Raw genomic sequence first — 18,275 nt, 5'->3', positions numbered from 1 at the left:
CTTACACGTTATATGAGAAATTACTCTGCCAAACCACCGCAGTACCCATTTCGTTACTGTTAGGGTCCAGAAGGATTTTAGCAGAGGCAAACATTCGGTTTGGCTGTTGCATCAATAGATGCAGCACAATACCCTGAGGACCACAATATCTGGATGCTCAGAGGTTGCTACACCTGGAAGCCACCCATTGCAGAAATTCATGGCTGCTGAATTTATATGCAGCATTTTCTACATGCAAAAAACCCTCCCTAAAACCTGCATTGGCTTTCCTTGCTGCAAGTATATTTAGTCTTTGCTCGGACCATGTTTTCGTAGCGATTCCTGCAAACCCGCAGTTTGCAGGCTATGTGCACTTAGGCCACCAGCAAGAGGGATTCATCACTCCTGCCATCTTCCTCCAGCAAGCCCAAACCTCCTGTTGAAGCCAGTATTGGCGCAAGGCTGTGTTCCTTCTCCCAGCATCTCTGCTGGGGGCAGCAGCGGCAACAGGGACAGATCAGCTGGGAAAACCTTCGGCGTGGAGCAAATGAACCAGCATCAAAATGGTAGAGAGGGGCCAGCCCTTAAGCCGTGATCTGACTTCAGTCTTTTGTATTTATTTACAAAAAAATGGGCCTGGGTAGGTGCCGTCAGAGTGGTGGTGACCCAGCTATCTGGTCAAAGGCCTGCAGGGAGCCGGGAGATAGAGCGGGTTAACGTTTAACCCACGGGGACTGTAAACCAGCCCCGGGGCTGCTGAACCTTTGGAGTTTGATATGATGATTAGGGAATAACCGGAGTGACACGTCGCAAACTCTCCATAATCAAGGAGACCTTTTTCCCGGGCGGTGATCTCCAAAATTGCTCAGGTACGCGACTGTTCATCCTAACCCGAGGTTTGGGGTGTGGGGACCAGGTCCCCCGCAAAATGGGGCTTTTAGCCGGGATCTGAAAGAAGCAGCTCCATCGCGCGCCTTCCCACCCCCGATGGTACCCCACCATCAAATTCACACCTCGGGTGCTGCCCGACACTGGTGGGCCGGACTGGGGGGGCTGGGACCCCCCTGCACCACACGTCTGGACCCATGCACCGGCACAGCCCCACACGGTTCACCTTGATTTTTTGATGACCAAGGTGGGGAGAGAAGGGCTCCTCAGGGGCCGCGGTGTAATTTCTGCCCGGTGGCGGCAGCAAGGAGCTTTTTTTTATCGCTTTCCCCCTGTCGATCACCAGTGGTTGCCAGAAAAGCAAAGCCAGACAAGGTGGAGGGGGGAGGAGGGATTTTCCCTGCGATAATTCAGTCTCAATTTGTTAAAGCGCAACTTTCTAGGGCTAATCATTAGAGATCTTTCCACCCAACTTCTTATTCCTCCTTCTCTTAGCAAAGGGTCGGTCTCCATATCAAAGGCAACTGCTGCTCCTAAAAAATCTCAATTTTTCCCCAGTCTCTTCAAACTAGCAGGCTTTCTGCCCAATACATAATGTTTCTCTTAAGCTACTTTGCCTTGGAGAAATAGGAGGGTCGGGTGGGAGCAGGCATGGGAGGGAGGTTGGCTGCAAAGCATCCGGCATGTGATCCTGCAAATGAAATGGGGGAGAAAGGAGACTGGGCTCAGCATCAGACACCCTTCATCCTCAGAAAGGGCCTTTTGGGGCATGTTGTGTGCATTTGATAACACAGCTGCAAAATCCATGTGTGAGAGGAAAGGTGTTTCAAAGAGAGAAGCCGCTTCCCAAGCAAAAGAGGCTGAGAAAAAAATTTGCTGTTTTATACATGAAATATTTTCTCAAGGCTCATGTTTTGCAAAGCATGCAGCACTTTTACATTACTTCAGATTTATCCTGCTTTCCTGCAAATACCTATGAGTTCTCACTTTCCATGGGACCACCTGAGCTGGAAAAAAGCTCTACACCCTGGAAAGCAAAGGGACTAAATCTTAATCAGACTCCATCCCACAGCATGTCTCACCCCAACAAAGAGCTGGTGGCAACTTGTGAAGATTCAAGCATCTGTTTTTAGGAAGAATATGAAGATTGCTTCATTATATAGATATATATATATATGAATATATATTGCTTGGAGCCTGGAGGGAGGAAAAAACCCCCAAAAACCTTGAAAAGCAAGCTGATAACCTAAAGGAAAATAGTTTCTCTAGTAACTACTTATTTGGGTTATTAAGAGGGTTAAGTGTGAATATACTCATCTAGTCTTTTCAAAGGCTGTTATTCTTCATGAGGAGCAGTTGCACCGGGGGGGGGGGGGGGAGGTACCAGTGCAAAACAGCCTTCATTAAATGTGTCCAAGTGGCTCAACACATTCAAACATGAAGGTGTATTGATCCACACAGGATAAACAGTTTTGTTATCTCATTCATGGAAACAGTAACCAGGTTTCCCCGAAAGGGCTGCAAAGGGGCAGGCTCAGGGTGCAAAAGCGGTGGGGGAAGAGAGCAGGGTCTGGCCACAAATACCACCTTTCCTCCTCTCAACAAAAATCCTGGCACAGGAGACATCCCTTGAATGGGGAAACTGATTACCCCTTTTCCAAGCAAATAACCCAAAAGCAAAGCAAAATCCATGGGTTTGGGGGTAAAAGCTTCTGGTTTCATCTTGCTCCTGGCTGGCTGGAGCAAAGCCATAGGATCTGCCTACAGTAGCTGGCAAGGAAACCATGTGTAGAAGTAGTCATGGAGAGGTGAAGCAGTTACTATAAGAAGTTTGTTTCTTGTCGATATGGGGTTTGCTAGGCATAAAAGTACCTTTTCTTGCCTTGGTGTTTTAGAGCTTTAACGGAAACCTAAAATAAATGAGAGCATTCAATGGAGAGAGGAAAATCAAATGAAGTGATCCTCTGATTTAAGATAAAAGCAGTACCTTCCTTTTCCAATGGCACAGGATTCTTGATTCTGTGACCATGATAACTTGGTAGTATTGTTAAAAATTTGGTCAAAAATGAGGATGAAGTAGGAAATGCACCCGGACAGTTTGCACCTCTGAAGGTCCTAATTTCAATATAAACACACGAATAAAATGCAACCTCTGCCCCTTTTTTTTCTCTTTTCTTTTTAGCATAATGGTCATTATTAACAGCAAGCCATCTAAGGGTCAGACCCCTGAAAATAGTTGAATACCAGAACAATTATTTCTATTAAGTGTGGTTGGTTGTTTTTTTTTTTTAAATAGTGCTAAAAATACTGCTTTAATTTGCAGTTATTCACACTTTCCAACAGCAGCCGTGGAAGGGGAGTTTTCCCCCTGTGAGGGTGGATTTGTTAATTAATTAATGGCCCAGGGAACAAAGAAGGAGAGAAAGTAATCATGTTTCCCCAGGTCCTGTGACAGCAGCTCTCCTCCCTTATCCTTAATGTTAAAAAAAAAATAGCCCAGCACACCAGCACCACTGCAAGGACTGAGGCTGATGCCTGGAATAAGGAGAAAATGCTGAAACCCCACCAGTTTCAGAAATAAAACATCCCACCGTGACTTGTTTCCTGGAAATAGTCTGGATGTACTGATGGATATGGATCCTTGGGTGGTGGAGGTGGGAAAGTGCCCTGTCCAAACAGGTGTTTAGATGTCCTCAGGCCAAAGGAGGTAGGAGAGAAGGGGAGAGAGAAGAGGTGTTTGGAAAATTGGGGGCTGGAAAGCCTGTTTTACTGTGCTTGGGATTTGTTGTGTTGGGATTTATGCATCTTAAAAAAGAGAGGTATGGTTTCTGTTTCCATCCCAGGGAAACTTAACTGATGGAGGAAAGCTCTCCAGCAAGAAGGCTTATAAATTAGCTGTGAATGACTTTGGGCTGGTAATTAGTAGGAGGGACCTAATTTCTAGGAGTGGTGCTACAAAACCAGGTCTGCGTGGTGCATTGGGTCATCCACATGCGTATTCAAGCCTTGAGTGTGCAGCGATGTCCAGCCCTGGCCTCCAATGCTCCTCCTGAATCAGGAGTGGAAACTTGCAAAGTAACTCAGGCTGGAGGTACCCTGGGAGGGGGGTCTCCAGCCAGACCTCACTTCTAGCAGGACCAATGCTGCAGCTGCAGCAGGCTGCTGAGGGCTGTGGTCCAGGCAAGTCGGGGCATCCCCAGGGATGCAGAGCCTGGGCTGTTTCCTTGGGGCTGGCCAGGCTTTCTTCGAAGGTGGCAGCATGTGGAAGCACTAAGCACAGATTAAGGCCAGATCATCATTAACACATCCCCTGAGAGCACGGCAACTGATTTTCCTGGCACTTTCAAAAAATGCATGGAAGAGTCCAACACTGGATTTCGCAGTGGCTGTGATTAATACGTTGTGCAACCTTGAATGCTCTTGCTCCCTTATTCCTAGCAGATTGCTTGAGCATATCCTGGAGCACACCAATGTCTAGACGTGCTGGTCTAGAGCCTGAAGAATTTGCAGGATGCCTTACGAGAAGAGCCCAGAAGAGCTCGCCTGGTCTTATCTAATAAGGCGGAAGCCGAAGAGGGATATTGCTCCTGCTGTAAATGCATCAGCTGGGGAGATGCTCTATTCCCATCCATCCCCCAGCCCTGCAGCTTGTGCTTGCTGCTCAGTGTGAAACCTTCACCTGGAGTAAGATGGTATTGGAAATTACTCCTCCCCAGAGGAGAGGTACAGAAATGTATGGCATTTAAGCTCTGCATGCAAATGCATTCAAAGTTGCAGCTGCTGAGACACCCAGCCCGTAGGGAAGTGCAGGATGAAATAGTGCAATTGGGGGGGGGGGGGGGGGGGGGGGGAGAAAAAAAAGGCACTTACACTACTCATCTGTCTATCTAGGTCGCGCTGGGGACAGACTGGAAACCTCAGCCACTATTGAAAGCCGCCAAGGTTTGCCTGGCTGCAGTCCAGCCGCTTTCCCAGCATGGAGAGGAGACGCTGCTGGTTCAGGGCAACGTGCCTGCTGGCTGCAGGCAGCCCGCTGCCTGCCTCTGCACTCCAACACCCAGGGCAGCCTCCCTGTTGGGAAGCGGGTCACTGCAGCACTGATATATCTGACGGCAAAGAAAAAAATTATGAAATCTGAGGCAGTGAATATTAGAGATATCTGCATAGCGCAGCTGTCCCTTTTCATCCCCAACTCAGGCCTGGCCTTCGGGTACGTGAGGATGGGCTCAAGTCCAGATATAAGGGCTGACAGAGACTTGTGGAGCACTGTGCAAATTTGCACCAAGTGCTGCAATTTGATTGCTCAAACACCTGATGAAACCAGGATGCGGCAAAAGCAAAACATAAGGGGCCAAATTTGCAGTATGCCAGAGCTTTCCTCTATAGGGTGCATATAGGGTGTCTCTGCCCAGGCAGAGGAGGATGCAAAACCAATTTGGATTTTAATTGGGTTTTTCTGAGCAACCACTTTTTCCTTCTTAAGCAGCCTGGGAAAAAGTCTGACTTGTTTTTGCACAGCAGTGTGCTAATCCTGACCTGTGCCATGCTGAACCCCAGCTCCAGAGGAGTTGACAGGCACAGAAACCACAAGCATCAATGGGGTTTTGCTGCCACCCTCAGCAAGGGCAAAACAAAGCAATAATCAAGCTCCAGTTGCTGCAGAAAACATTCATTTTGGAATTAGAGACAGGAGAGGGCTATTGCAGTGGACAGTCCATCTCCCTGCCCCTGCACGTTGGTAGTAATTAAAACACTGAAGAATCTGCGAGAATGGAAAAAAAAATCAGAAGAGTCTCACAAATCTCAGCAATAAATAGCTCCAAAACCTGGCATTACAGAGATGTGTCTATTTCCAAGTATTTAAGTTGTGGTCTCTGGAGCTGTGTGGCAGAGCCCAAGTGACACAAGGCTGAGATTCTCCAAACACCTGGGCTCATGCCTCATTTTTGGCACTGAGAATAATCCATCTATTTACATTTAAATCACCTGTTTAAGTCTTCCAGGATACAAAGATACAGGAGCACAGAGCAAGCAATGTCTGAAGGTGAAGTGGCCAGCCTCAAACCTTATGTCTTCCCTCAATGAGCCCCAAAAGTGGCATGTGCTAATAAAAGATTTTGGTGTTAAATAGCCGGTTATTGGAAAAGGCTTTTTCTGTTATTTCCATAGCATCGTGGCACACTCAGAAAATCTGCCATAGCCAGATATGTTGCAATTCTTTACCTGCATTTCTTTACGTGCAACGCTCACATTACGTGTACTGAGAGACTTGCTGTACAGGGGGATTGTTTAGGGTCCTCTCCCCAAAATTTGGGATTAGCTCAGGGCACAGCCACAGCAATCCATCCTCCTTCCACCTTTCCATCTCCTCCCTTTGCTCTTCAGGATATCCCTTCTCCCCCACCTAGCATTCCTACAACCATCCCATACCCTTTTCCGTCCCTGTGCCATGGCGGGTCCCGGGGTGCCCCGACCCCCTCATCCCCGGTACACCCACCCTGGCCCCTTTTGGCCCTGTTTGCTCTCCAGTCAAGCCTGGGAATTACCATTGCCTTTCCTTGCCTCCACCTTTGTACAATTGAAAGCAATTTAAGGCAATAGCAATCAATTTGGATGACATGATTTAGCGATTTCCTACTATGAAGTTCTTGGTCCTAGCAGCCCACAGCACATGCTCTGGCTACAAGGACCCAAGGAGGCAACTAGTTTTGCTCCTGCTGGTGTTCAGCATCAGTCCATCATCATGAGTCCTCAAGGTCAACGTTGCAACTGCAGAGCCTGTTTCTATAGGCATAATAGGTAGCAAGTCCATCTTATAAATGCCTCTTGGCCAGTGTGTAACCCAATTCAGATTCAGATTTCAGCTTTATGGTGTTTTCAACACAAAAACAAAACTGAAAAAAAATCTTTAATTATATATGACCTAAAACTACAGCTATGAATCAAAACATCTGAACCTAGGTATGGATCTGAAGTTCTCCCATGCTCTTGATTTTTAAAAACAGGACAAATCTGGACCTATATCTTGTTTCTCATAAAGTGCTTGTACAAGCATCAACGGGATGCAATGACATGAAGGACTCATCGTCATGTACTCAGCGCAGGATTAAGCATCTTACATGTGTTTCCCTCCTAAGGCACGTGCACCGATATATTACACTATCCCTCTGCGTCTCACTGGAGTGCTATCCAAAATCTGATTGTGGTTTTAAATGCTATTTATTTTCATGCAACATGAGGCAGGTATTTTTGCTTTTTCCACAGTCTGTGGTGTTTTGTTTTGTTTTGTTTTTATCTCAAAATAACTGATTTAGGAAGAATGATCCTGTTAACTTTCTCAGGAGGGTGGACTTTCTCCTCCTAGCCATATTGATTTATTTAATTTATCTTAAATTTGATTGCAGTGAGCACCCCTAATTAACCTGATTTTTTGCTGATAATCACTCACAATGGAATCAAATCACAAATCCGGGGATGGATTGACCGGCACACAGAAAGAAGCCGCCCTCCGTGCGTTAATTCAGCGAACAGGATATAATTTGATCCAGGTAGGAACTCACGGTCACATTCTTTTGTGCACAGTGTCTGGCTTCATCCTTGAAGCGACGCATTGCATTGGGGGCTTGAGCAGCAAATCTGTACGCATGAAGAGCTCCTTGCTCATTCTTATTCTCTCTGTTTTTCTCTAACATATATGCTGCACATAAGTACATGTAATAGATGCTGTCTTTTATGAAGCAGGATTTTATTCCTCCAGGAATTCTTTGCCCGATGCCAAATTATGATAAAGGTGGAAAAGAAAACCTGAGCACTGCTGAATGTTGGGAAAGGTTACGATTGCTGTCTCAAAGCCATGGCTACAGTGGTAGTGTAGCAAAGAAAACCCACTAAACAAAGTTCCGGAAGAGTGTAGGTCCAGAGTTGGCCATAGGAAGTCCAACAACTCACCACCAGATCTGCCTTTTGTACAGATCCTTGCATACGTACAAGTGCATGTGAGGCAGGTGCCTCACCTGCCCAAACACCAAAGGCTTGTTCCCAGTTTAGTCTTCAAGATCTCCAACTGCAAAGCCTACTCTGGTTAGGGCAGGTGGAGACTGGGCATTTCCTTCAAAAGCCATCTGAAGAAGTCTTTCTCAGTTAGCATGACCAAAACAAGCTAATTTTTTGAAAGCATTGGGCACTAATATAACTGACCTTGCATGCTGGAAGAAGTCACCGAAAACACTGAATTTTAGGCAGGTGGCTGCCTTGAACTTTGCCTTGCTTTGCATAGTACTAGAGGGCACAACAGCCCAAAACAAAAACGGAGACTCCTGGGAAAAAACATTTTCCTATAGCCCTGTGTGCGCCCCAGGACCAGGCCAGCAGCTAGGTTTGTTGCCCCTGAGGAAGCTTTCTGCTGTACCTGACCCAGAAGATAAATAACTTCTCTATGTCTCATATTTACTGTGGCTTTCTTTATCCTGGTCTTCAGTTTTTCATACTGTCACATCTGACTATAGCTCATTCTTAAACCACAGATTTCAACCCCCAGTCCCACCCCCCCCAACATCTTCTTTCTCTCTATCCTTTCCATTCCAAGCTTACTATTTTATATTTTTTTTTCCCTCCCAATTTCCTTTTCCACGTCTCTCTGGGCTTCTCTTCCAACCTATCTGTTGGTGCAAACACCTCCTTCCTCAATGCATGCCAGGGTCACTCATTTTTGTGAAGTGGATGATGAAGCCCTCCTTCCCTCCAGACACCTTGTCAAGATGAGTTTGTTGAGATATTGCCTTCAAGCCACAAACAAAGCCACTGCAGATCGAGGGAAGACTTTATCTCTTGCTGTGCCTCCTCGCACACGAGCTCCCACAGACATTGACAAAATGAAAAAAAAACCCTGTTTGATTGTCTCTCACTTGGCTTAAAGTGGGACAGTAAGACTCCTGTGACTGTTTTCAGTCCGTTATTGATGAGCACAGCATTCCTCCAGCTGACACGCCAGTGAAGATAGCAGATGACCGCAACAACACAAAACACAACCATCACTTTTTGTCTTCACCTAACAAACGGCTTGAGAGACAGAAAAATCCCATGCCAGAAACGTGCTCAGTTCAGCCAAACTGGGGGCAGAAAAATAGCCTGTAATATTGTGGTCTTCCTGTTACGTTTGCTATAAGAATTAATTCATAAATTCAAATGTCCCTGTGACTCCATCACTATGCTGAAAACACTTGTAAAACAGGAATGAACATAGATAATTCAGGGCCTGTTATAGGAAAACTGAAAGAGCTCATGGTATATTCTTATTTTCCTGCAATGATCCCTGTTTGTATATGTGCTTTAGGCCTTCCTCTTAAGTCAGCCGTACAGACATTCACTTGCCTGGAATAATCCCTGAGTGGGAAATGACTACAGAAATTATCAAGGAGCCAAAAATAGAAAGATGACAAGAGTCCCAGCTCCTCTGGGAACAGGGCATTGCTGCAGGACAGGAGAGGGAGAGGGAAGGTGAGAAAGGAAGGAGGCGGAAGGAAGGAAGGAAGAAAGAGAGAGAGAAAGAGAAAGAAAGAAAGAAAGAAAGAAAGAAAGAAAGAAAGAAAGAAAGAAAGAAAGAAAGAAAGAAAGAAAGAAAGAAAGAAAGAAAGAAAGAAAGAAAGAAAGAAAGAAAGGAAGAAAGAAAAAGAAAGAAAGAAACAAACAAACAAAGAAAAGAAAGACAGAAAGAAAGCATGAGAACGAAGCAAAGAAGGAAAGCAAGAAATAGAGGAAAGATGATTAAAAATAGAAGAGAACACTCAGCTAGCAAAAACATAGCAAAAAGAAGAAATATTGGCTGGTCTTCACATCTTCGAATATTATTCAGGGCTAAGACTTGCTCCCTGCCTGAAGAAACTCCTGGGTAGGCAGCTGTCATCTTTTGCCCCTTGCATGGCCTCCCACCATCCATGGCCCTCCTCTGTCCCCCCTGTGGAGCTGCTTCTGTCATCTCCTCTGCCCAGATCTCCTCCCCTGCTGGGGTCACTCTGAAATGCCCGACATAGTTAGAAAAAGGGCTTTACCGCTCCTGGATGCAGGAAGGGGTGGGCATTGGGGTGCACCATTTCTCCATGCCCATCTCCAGGCACGGGTCCTCATCACACCTTATGCCAAACATTGCTACCGCTTCGCTAAGCCCAACTGCTGGCCCAAACATCTTTTTTCAAGGGCATTGAGCAGCTCCAACATCACCTACTGCCAATGATGCCTCAGGCTCCCTGGCTGGCCCCTGTCACTCTGTCCACATCTCTCTCCAAATTTCTCCCTTCATCCACAGTTTTCCCCCTATGTTAGCACTTTCTGAGGTCCAGATGCCTTCTGCTTTTGGAAAGTCCTTCTGCTTTTGGAAAGTCCTTCTGCTTTCAAACATGACCCTTCCAGTATCTTTTCTTTGGTCTGTAGAGCAGGAAGCTCTCCATCAATTACTAAAATAACAGGCAATATTATTGCTAATAAATGTTTATGATTGGATGAAGAATCATGACAAGTTGTAAATTTTGCATGTGTTATATTATACAGTCCACAGCTAACACACAGTCCACAGAGATTCACCTCCCATAGCCAAGAAGACCTACATTTTCCAAGGAGGTATTTGACTGTCTCCATCTTGGACATTTGAAGTAGCAATTGAGTTGCAGAGCATACACTGATGCATGTTCCTTAGCAAAACTCAGCTAGTACAAATCAGACCCTTCTCCAGTACATCACCAGCATACTAACTGGATTATCAAAGCCTTTCAGTACAGATACGGCAGTGGGGCAGCCAATGCACACTACGTTATCTCTGATGAGTCTGTAAAGCATTGTTCCTTGAAGGGAAGGAGGGAGTCCACCTCCAGCCCACTGGTAACGGAGCGTGTCTAAAGTGTCATTCCCTGGGAAGGGGTTGGTTACATCCACATTTAAAATCTATATCTAAACCATTCTTTTATTTTTCTGCATGCAGGAAAATGGGCAGAGGAAATACGGAGGCCCACCACCTGGTTGGGATGGCCCTCCACCGGAGAGGGGGTGTGAGATCTTTATTGGGAAACTGCCCCGAGACCTCTTTGAAGATGAACTTATACCACTGTGTGAAAAAGTAAGACTTTATGGCGGGAGGTTGTATTGCAGAGGTTAGTGCTGATCATAGCTTCATTTCAAGGCTGAACTGGAGATGATTTGGCCTAGACTACTGGTGGAGCTCTGACGTGATATAGTTAAGGAAGCACCCGGTCTTGTTTAAACACCTCCCACTTTGCTGACAAACTTTTTTCTTTCTATTTGCAGATTGGCAAAATCTATGAAATGAGAATGATGATGGACTTTAATGGCAACAACAGGGGCTATGCCTTTGTGACCTTCTCAAATAAACAGGAGGCAAAGAATGCAATAAAGCAACTCAATAATTATGAAATTAGGTAAGCATTGGCAAAAACTTTCATATCAACTTTAAATCATGTATATTAATCTATTTTGTTATGAAAAGCATATTTTTCCTTGCAGCCCAGAGGAAGGTTATTTAGATACCTAAGCTTTAAGAGGAAATCACCTCTTATCTCCCTGTGCAGTCATTGCTTTATGCCATAGTACAAAGGCAGTATGTAGGACTCATTAGAGCCAAAATCTTTTGCAGGAAACCTCTTCCTTACAAAAAAAAAAAATCTACCAGAACATTGGAAAAAATATTTTGCTTTGGATCAAATTAACTTTTGCCTAACCATTGCTGTTTATTTCATGTTCCCGTCTGGGTTATTTTTTGTTGATTTATTCCTATTCACAGTCTCTCTCATGAGCTGTACTGCAGATATGTTCTGTGAGACAGAGCAATTGCAAAAAAATGGTGAAATAGGATGGAAACCAGTTGGCAAAACAGTCACATTTCCTAATAGATAGGAACAGAAAAAGCCCTCATGTTTGTGACTAAAAATTGGGAACAAAACACCCAGAAATCAACAACATATGGGTCCATCAATATGTTTTGTTTTGATTTCAACCACACTTAATGTTTTTTTCCAGTTCAAAATGGGATGAGTAGATGGCTTTGTTCAGAAGTATTTAGAGATAAACGATTCTTGCAATTTTATGGCTTTCATTTTTGTTTTTAATAAAAAAAAAATGGGTTGTGAATTGCTTTACTAGCAAGCCTAAGGATAAGCAGGTCACAAGGCACACAGGGAGGGCTTGGAAATGTGATTTGTATCAGAGGTTGGAAGGTCTTAAAGATCAGGCTTCATCCACCTCCACCTCCTCTGCTTTCTTCCTTTGTTCCAAAGACTCCTCTAAAGAAATTTTTAACTTCTCATGACTTGCAAGAGGTACTTGGACCACGAAGAAGTGAGCAAAGTGCATGTAAGGAAATTTTTACTTTGGGATCTGCAGAACAGTTGGCATCAGTAAGCCCCCAAAATGTGTCTCTCCATGACAAGGGATTTTCTTTCCCCAAAACCTCAGTCATGAGGCCCAGTGGCGACTGGGAAGCTACAAGCCACTGGTAAACACAACGAATCCTGGCTTATACTGGTGGCAATACGAGAGTCACTGCTGTGACTATGGGTGGTAGGTACAGTTGCTTGGTAGCAGCCATTTTTGCAAATAGCAAAAGGGAGAATCCCAGGAAGCAAAAGCAAAATTTGGCTTTGGTTTCTCCCTGATCTCAAATCCTTCATTTCAACTGTGTTGCCTTACTCTGATGTCAAATTTAGCAGAGTGGCAGCCTTCATGTTAGCTTTTCCATTGAGAAAGACCGCTTGAATATCCCAAACAACATATGCCATAGGAGCAGGAGGCCTTGTGTTTGGCCTTGTGTTTTGGGACAAGAGGGGGGGTTTATTTTAATTTTTTCCTCTCTTTGAGAACTGATCCTGACTCCTGACAAACCAGCAATGTTTTTTATACTCAGGAATGGGCGCCTCCTTGGAGTCTGTGCCAGTGTGGACAACTGCCGCCTGTTTGTTGGAGGGATCCCCAAAACAAAGAAGAGGGAGGAAATTTTAGCAGAGATGAAGAAAGTCACAGATGGAGTCGTGGACGTCATTGTCTACCCTAGTGCAGCTGATAAAACCAAAAACCGGGGTTTTGCTTTTGTGGAATATGAAAGCCATCGGGCAGCAGCCATGGCCAGGAGAAAATTACTCCCAGGTTGGTACAGATGGTGAGGGTGGTAGGGATGGCTTCATCTCAGGGGTCACCTACGTACACGTTGCATTGCAGTGAGATTGAAGTCTTCAGAGGACCCAGGTACCCAAGGAAGTGAATGCTGCTGGATTTTCTCCTCTCGGCTGCTAGGGACACTCAGAGAAGAAGGGACCCCAATACACCATGGCTGGCTGATGGAGTCTCCCTGGCTCTGGGGTGCAGGGTGGGCAATTCACTACAGATCCTGATGTAGCACCATGCTCATTATCCATGCTTTTCATTTAGGAGCTTGAATTTATTAAAAATACAGCTAGATGGATTTAGATGTGTATATCCATACAGCTCTGTTGTAGGGTATCTATTATCCTGTGGTTATAAAATATAGCCTCAATTATGGCCCCTTGGAGAGAAACACTCAGGAAAGCATCTAAGAACATATTCAGTCCTGAGAATGTACTGAGGATGTTCCTGAAAATGAATATCCCAAAGAATTTAAATCCTTTTTTCTTATTGTAAAAAAATGAGCATGATTTTGAGCGCTGAGTACACTTAGCTATTGCGGGATATCTCGCACTGACTTTTTTTCCTTTTATTCTGCATTTTCTGCATCAGTTTAGCATCTCCCTGATTATGGAAGCACATTCAGATGGTCTGTGCTTCAGCACAACTTTTCCGTGGTTTCTGTATTGAGAATGAAGGGAGGAGCAGGCACTGCCACAGCTGCCGACGGCAGCCTTGAAGGAGCAGAGTACTTGAAATCCTGAGCAAAGACAGCAAGACAGATGGAACAAGCACGTAGCCCTGAACAGACAAGTGCAATGCGCTAGTGAGTTCCAATTTAGGGACGTCTCGGTAAACAGTTTGGGGAATTTCAAAGGCCTGAGCAGGAGCCAGAGTCTTCTGATGTTACAAACATATGGGAGGAACTTGAAAAAAATTTCAAGCCAGAACTGAATGTGTCTCCAGCTGATACATTGGATGAATGTGAGATTGAATACCGTTATCAAGACACTTCCTTTACTCTGAACCTCGCTGCTCTTTGAGCGAGCTGGGGTTGTTTAGTCTGGAGAAGAGGAGGCTGAGGGGAGACCTTATCACTCTCTACAAAACTACCTGAAAGGAGGTTGTAGTGAGGTGGGGGTCGGTCTCTTCTCCCTAGTAACAAGCAATAGGGCGAGAGGAAATGGCCTCAAGTTGCACCAGGGCAGGTTTAGGTTGGATATTAGGAAAAACTTCTTCACTGAAAGGATAATCAAGCATTGGAACAGGCTGCCCATGGAAGTGGTTGAGTTCCCATCCCTAGAGGTATTTAAAAGATGTGTAGATGTAATACTTAGGGACAAGGTTTAGTGGTGGACTTGGCAGTGCTAGATTAACGGTTAGACTTGATGATCTTAAAGGTCTTTTCCAACCTAAACAATTCTATGATTCTATGATTCTAAGAGACAGAAATCCTCAAAAGGAAGATGCTTTTTATGAAAACTTTGTCCTGTCTCCTGGTTAAACAAGAGGGTGGAGGAAGACTGGGTTTTAGCAAGAGGCTAGTGCAGGTGCCAAGCTTAGCTCCGTGCTGCAAGTCAACCAGGTCATTATTTCCACTATTGAACAGAAAAATAGCAATTCAGAAAGGGGCACACAGCCCTTAATTTCAGCTGGCTGCCATTAGCAATGACCTCTCTATTTTTGGTCACTAACAGCCCAAGTCAGACTGGGCAGTGCTGAAAGCTGAGCATCAGCCCAACCTTACTCCACAAATCCCAGCTCATTCATGAGCCTTCCTAGCAGGGAGCAGCCTCTTTTCATTTAGTTCATTAATTTTCACTTCCAATATAGGAAGACAGGTCTCCAAATTCTACCCTTGCCCTCTAATTTTCTCTATTTTGGAGCTCCCGTCCCATCTTAGATGGGTTATCCAAGTGGAGATGCAAGATAGGATGCCTTTTTTTAGATCTCTCCAAAAATGTTTTGCAGGGTTCTCATTTTCCCTCTTACTGGCATAGGCATTCCCGGGTTTCTTCCAGGTTTTAGCATAATTAAGGCCTCGGAGGACCCAATCTTCATGTCATAAAGATCAGAGAGAAAGAAAAAACACAGAAAGATCCACTTACTCTTTGGGGGACGTTTGCAGACGAGGCAGACATTTCATTTCATTATTTGGAAGGACTATCTAGCAGTTACCATGCTGCTAAGACAGAAAATGATCCCTACTGTATATCCAAAGAACTAGCTGCTGGGCCAATTAAAATTGCTGGAGAAAAAGCGGCCCACAGATAGAGCACATGAAATTTGGGGCTCTAGATATTAGTGGGTGGCTGGATTTTAACCATTCCTGAAGAGAAAAGGGAGGAAGATCTCCCTGCAAGATGTGCAGAAGGGACAGGGAAGAAAAAGAGGAGGAAAGAGGTATCATTGCCATCTGGAGAAGATAGGAGGTGAAGAAACCATCACTACGTAGAAGTCCTTCTGCCTTACCCAGTGTCCTGCTGCTCATATTGCTGTGATTCCCAGCTTTGAGACAAGGCTGTGGCAGTAAGTTTTCATTGCATATTAAACATCACTAATTGACTAATCAATTAACAGATCAGGTGGCTCAATGCAAATGATTATGGACCTCAGCATGATAACACGGTCACAATATTGCCTTTAACTACTTCTTTATTTGCTCTTTTTATTGTCTGCCCCTCAGCGTCTCAATCCAGTGTGTACAGAGCCCATGGGCTTCTCCTCCACACCCACACCCTGGTTTATGCCTCATTACTTTTTGTGTCCCTCCTTTCTACTACTTCTGCTGCAACTTCACCCCGCGGGGACCATGTGACTTCAAATACTTGCACACAGAGACATCCTTGCTTTTACTATTTCATTTCAGCCAGCTGGGACCTCTGGATCCCTTGCCTATTAACTAGGGAATGAAACTTTTGCAGCCAAGAGGGATTTTTATAAGTTTATTAAAATATTTCCCTTTAGAGAGCACTCCAGAGAAAGCAGACACTAGTGAATCATGCCATATTTCCACTTCTTTATTTCTGGATGCTGCATTTCTGCAGGCATCAAAGGTATTAGCAGGAGCATGCTCAAAGTGTGACCATCTGCTTTTGGAAATGAGTTAACAAAGCAGCCGTGCTTTGAACTAGAAAGGCTTATTTTAGTCCCATTTGTAGAATTGGCTTATTCTGCTGTTCATGCTGCACATGAAATAGTCTCTGAGCAGAAGTGAGAGGAACCAAAGCCTGTCTGACACTGACAATGCCAATTTCTTTAAAGGAAGGATCCAGTTGTGGGGACACCCTATTGCTGTTGACTGGGCAGAACCAGAAGTGGAGGTGGATGAAGACACCATGTCGTCGGTAAAAATTCTCTATGTGAGGAACCTCATGCTCTCGACCACTGAAGAGACCATAGAAAAGGAGTTCAACAACATCAAACCAGGTAGGAATCCATTGACATGGTACCTCCTAAGAAAGTATTGCTACTGCAAATGGAAATATTTCTCCATTCATAAAACGCCAAAGGAAGAAATAAAAACAACTCTTTTTCCACTGTAAAATGTTCATGTGTAATGCCACAAAAATCATCATTAAGCTGAAGGCTCCCACCCAACATGCACATCATGTCATCCCATTAAGGGCTGCTTAATTTCCAGCTAACAACACTACTAGCCTTTTTAGGATGATTGGTAACTGGAAGAAATCCAAAATGCTGCATAGGGATGCCTGTGTCATAAAAATGATTTTGAATAATTTCCGTCTTTCTTAAAAAGAGAAAGTTGGTGAAAGAACTGGGTGATTCCAGCATTCTTCTTCTATGGCAAGGGATGATGATAGAAACAGAATGATTCAATACAAATGTTTTTTATCTATCTAAATTCTGAATTCTATAATTTTCATACAAAACCTCCCACATTCTTCTGTGAATTTGTGACTAATCAGTGCATTTAACATAGAATATGACAGTATTCCTTCATGGCATATGTAACATGCACTTAGGGTGAGATTTTTCAAAAAACAAGTAGATTTGTTGGGAATAAAAATCCTGCTGGCTTTCAAAGGAGATTTTACTTCTGAGTTGCTCCAGCTTTAGGAAATTCCACCCAAAACCAACAAAGTAAAAATAACCCATTTCTGCAGCTCTCCAAGCTACACAGTCCATTAGGCATTAGTAACTTATGCTTGGCAATGTGAAATCGCCTTTCATCTCATTCCTATTAACTTCCTTCTATTAATTTTTTAATATATACTGCAGAGCTTCATTTTTCCTTCACTAACTTTTCATTTCTCCTCTATAAATTTCTTTTTTGGTACTAGGCTGCAATGCAAAGGTCTTTACAATGTTTTCTTATGAGTCTTTTCTGTCCTTCTGATGTTTCTGGCTAATACTTTTAGTCACCATCAAGTTGTTAGAGATCCCATTTTATCATCTCTCCATGCAGATGATCCGAGGGTGGGTATCTCATTGCTCTGCCCCAGCAGAGGCAGAAACAGGGAAGAGCAAGATTTTAGGCTCCAGTGATGATCAGTAACAGATTGCTCTCAAGGAGGCAGAAGGGGGATTTTCAAAACACAGAGTTCATTAAAGCCTTGACTTGTAAACAAGGCATTAGCATATAACTCCCATAAATTCAGGCTTAGAAAAATCACCCTCCAAGAATGGACACAAAGTGCTACTTCTGGTGTCATTTTGAAGATGTGCAGGCTGGTCAGGTTATAGGCTGGGACAGGCTTCATTTAGCTTGCTGGAGCTCCTAATGACTCCCCCTGAACTGCAACGAAATATATTTTCTCCAGTAGTTATTTAAGTAAGTACTTTTGCAGCAGTATAACATTTCCCTGTGCACCTGTTCAGCTTTAAAGGGTAAGAAGCCAATAGAAGAGTTGTTCAGAATCCCTTAGCCATATTTCCAAAGGATATCTTTGGGGGTGTTATATTCTCAGTGGCTGGGCTGGTTGATGATGTGCTTCCCAGCCCACAGGAGTGGGGAAGATGAACAATTAGAGAAGAAAAGTTAGATGTCTAAAGCTTGTGACTGTGGGGAATAGGACTGGTGTGGTTATTTTGGAGACAAACTTATTAGTGCTGAGTATCTTGGTGCCAAGAAGTTCCCAGCAGCAGAGCAGCTGACAAGGGAAAGCTGTAGAGTATGGGCATAGAAGAGAAGAACAAGAAGCCATTTACATTTGAATTTTTGTGGGTAATCACAGAGGTTCAGAAAGATTCAGGCTGGAGGCACCAGTGTGGGGGTCTCCAGCCCAACCCTGCTCCCAGCAGGG

The 18,275-nt window shown here is 44.3% G+C and overlaps 1 protein-coding gene across 2 annotated transcripts in view; it reads left to right on the top strand.

Annotated features, from left to right (window-relative positions):
- Positions 1-756: 756 nt before the first annotated feature.
- A1CF (APOBEC1 complementation factor) overlaps positions 757-18,275 on the top strand; it is a 29,141-nt gene continuing 11,622 nt past the window's right edge. For both annotated transcript variants that reach the window (XM_009466040.2, XM_009466039.2), the window contains exons 1-6: positions 757-848; positions 7,272-7,415; positions 10,838-10,972; positions 11,161-11,291; positions 12,773-13,011; positions 16,273-16,437. In XM_009466040.2, the coding sequence (XP_009464315.1) occupies positions 7,317-7,415; positions 10,838-10,972; positions 11,161-11,291; positions 12,773-13,011; positions 16,273-16,437 (769 nt within the window). In that variant the 5' untranslated portion in view covers positions 757-848; positions 7,272-7,316. The remainder of the gene's footprint in view (positions 849-7,271; positions 7,416-10,837; positions 10,973-11,160; positions 11,292-12,772; positions 13,012-16,272; positions 16,438-18,275) is intronic.

This window comes from Nipponia nippon, unplaced genomic scaffold (genome assembly GCF_047370975.1).
Source record: "Nipponia nippon isolate SJK-2023a ecotype South Korea unplaced genomic scaffold, ASM4737097v1 scaffold_3, whole genome shotgun sequence".
Taxonomy (NCBI): Eukaryota; Metazoa; Chordata; class Aves; order Pelecaniformes; family Threskiornithidae; genus Nipponia; species Nipponia nippon.
This window is presented reverse-complemented; position numbering and strand designations above follow the sequence as displayed.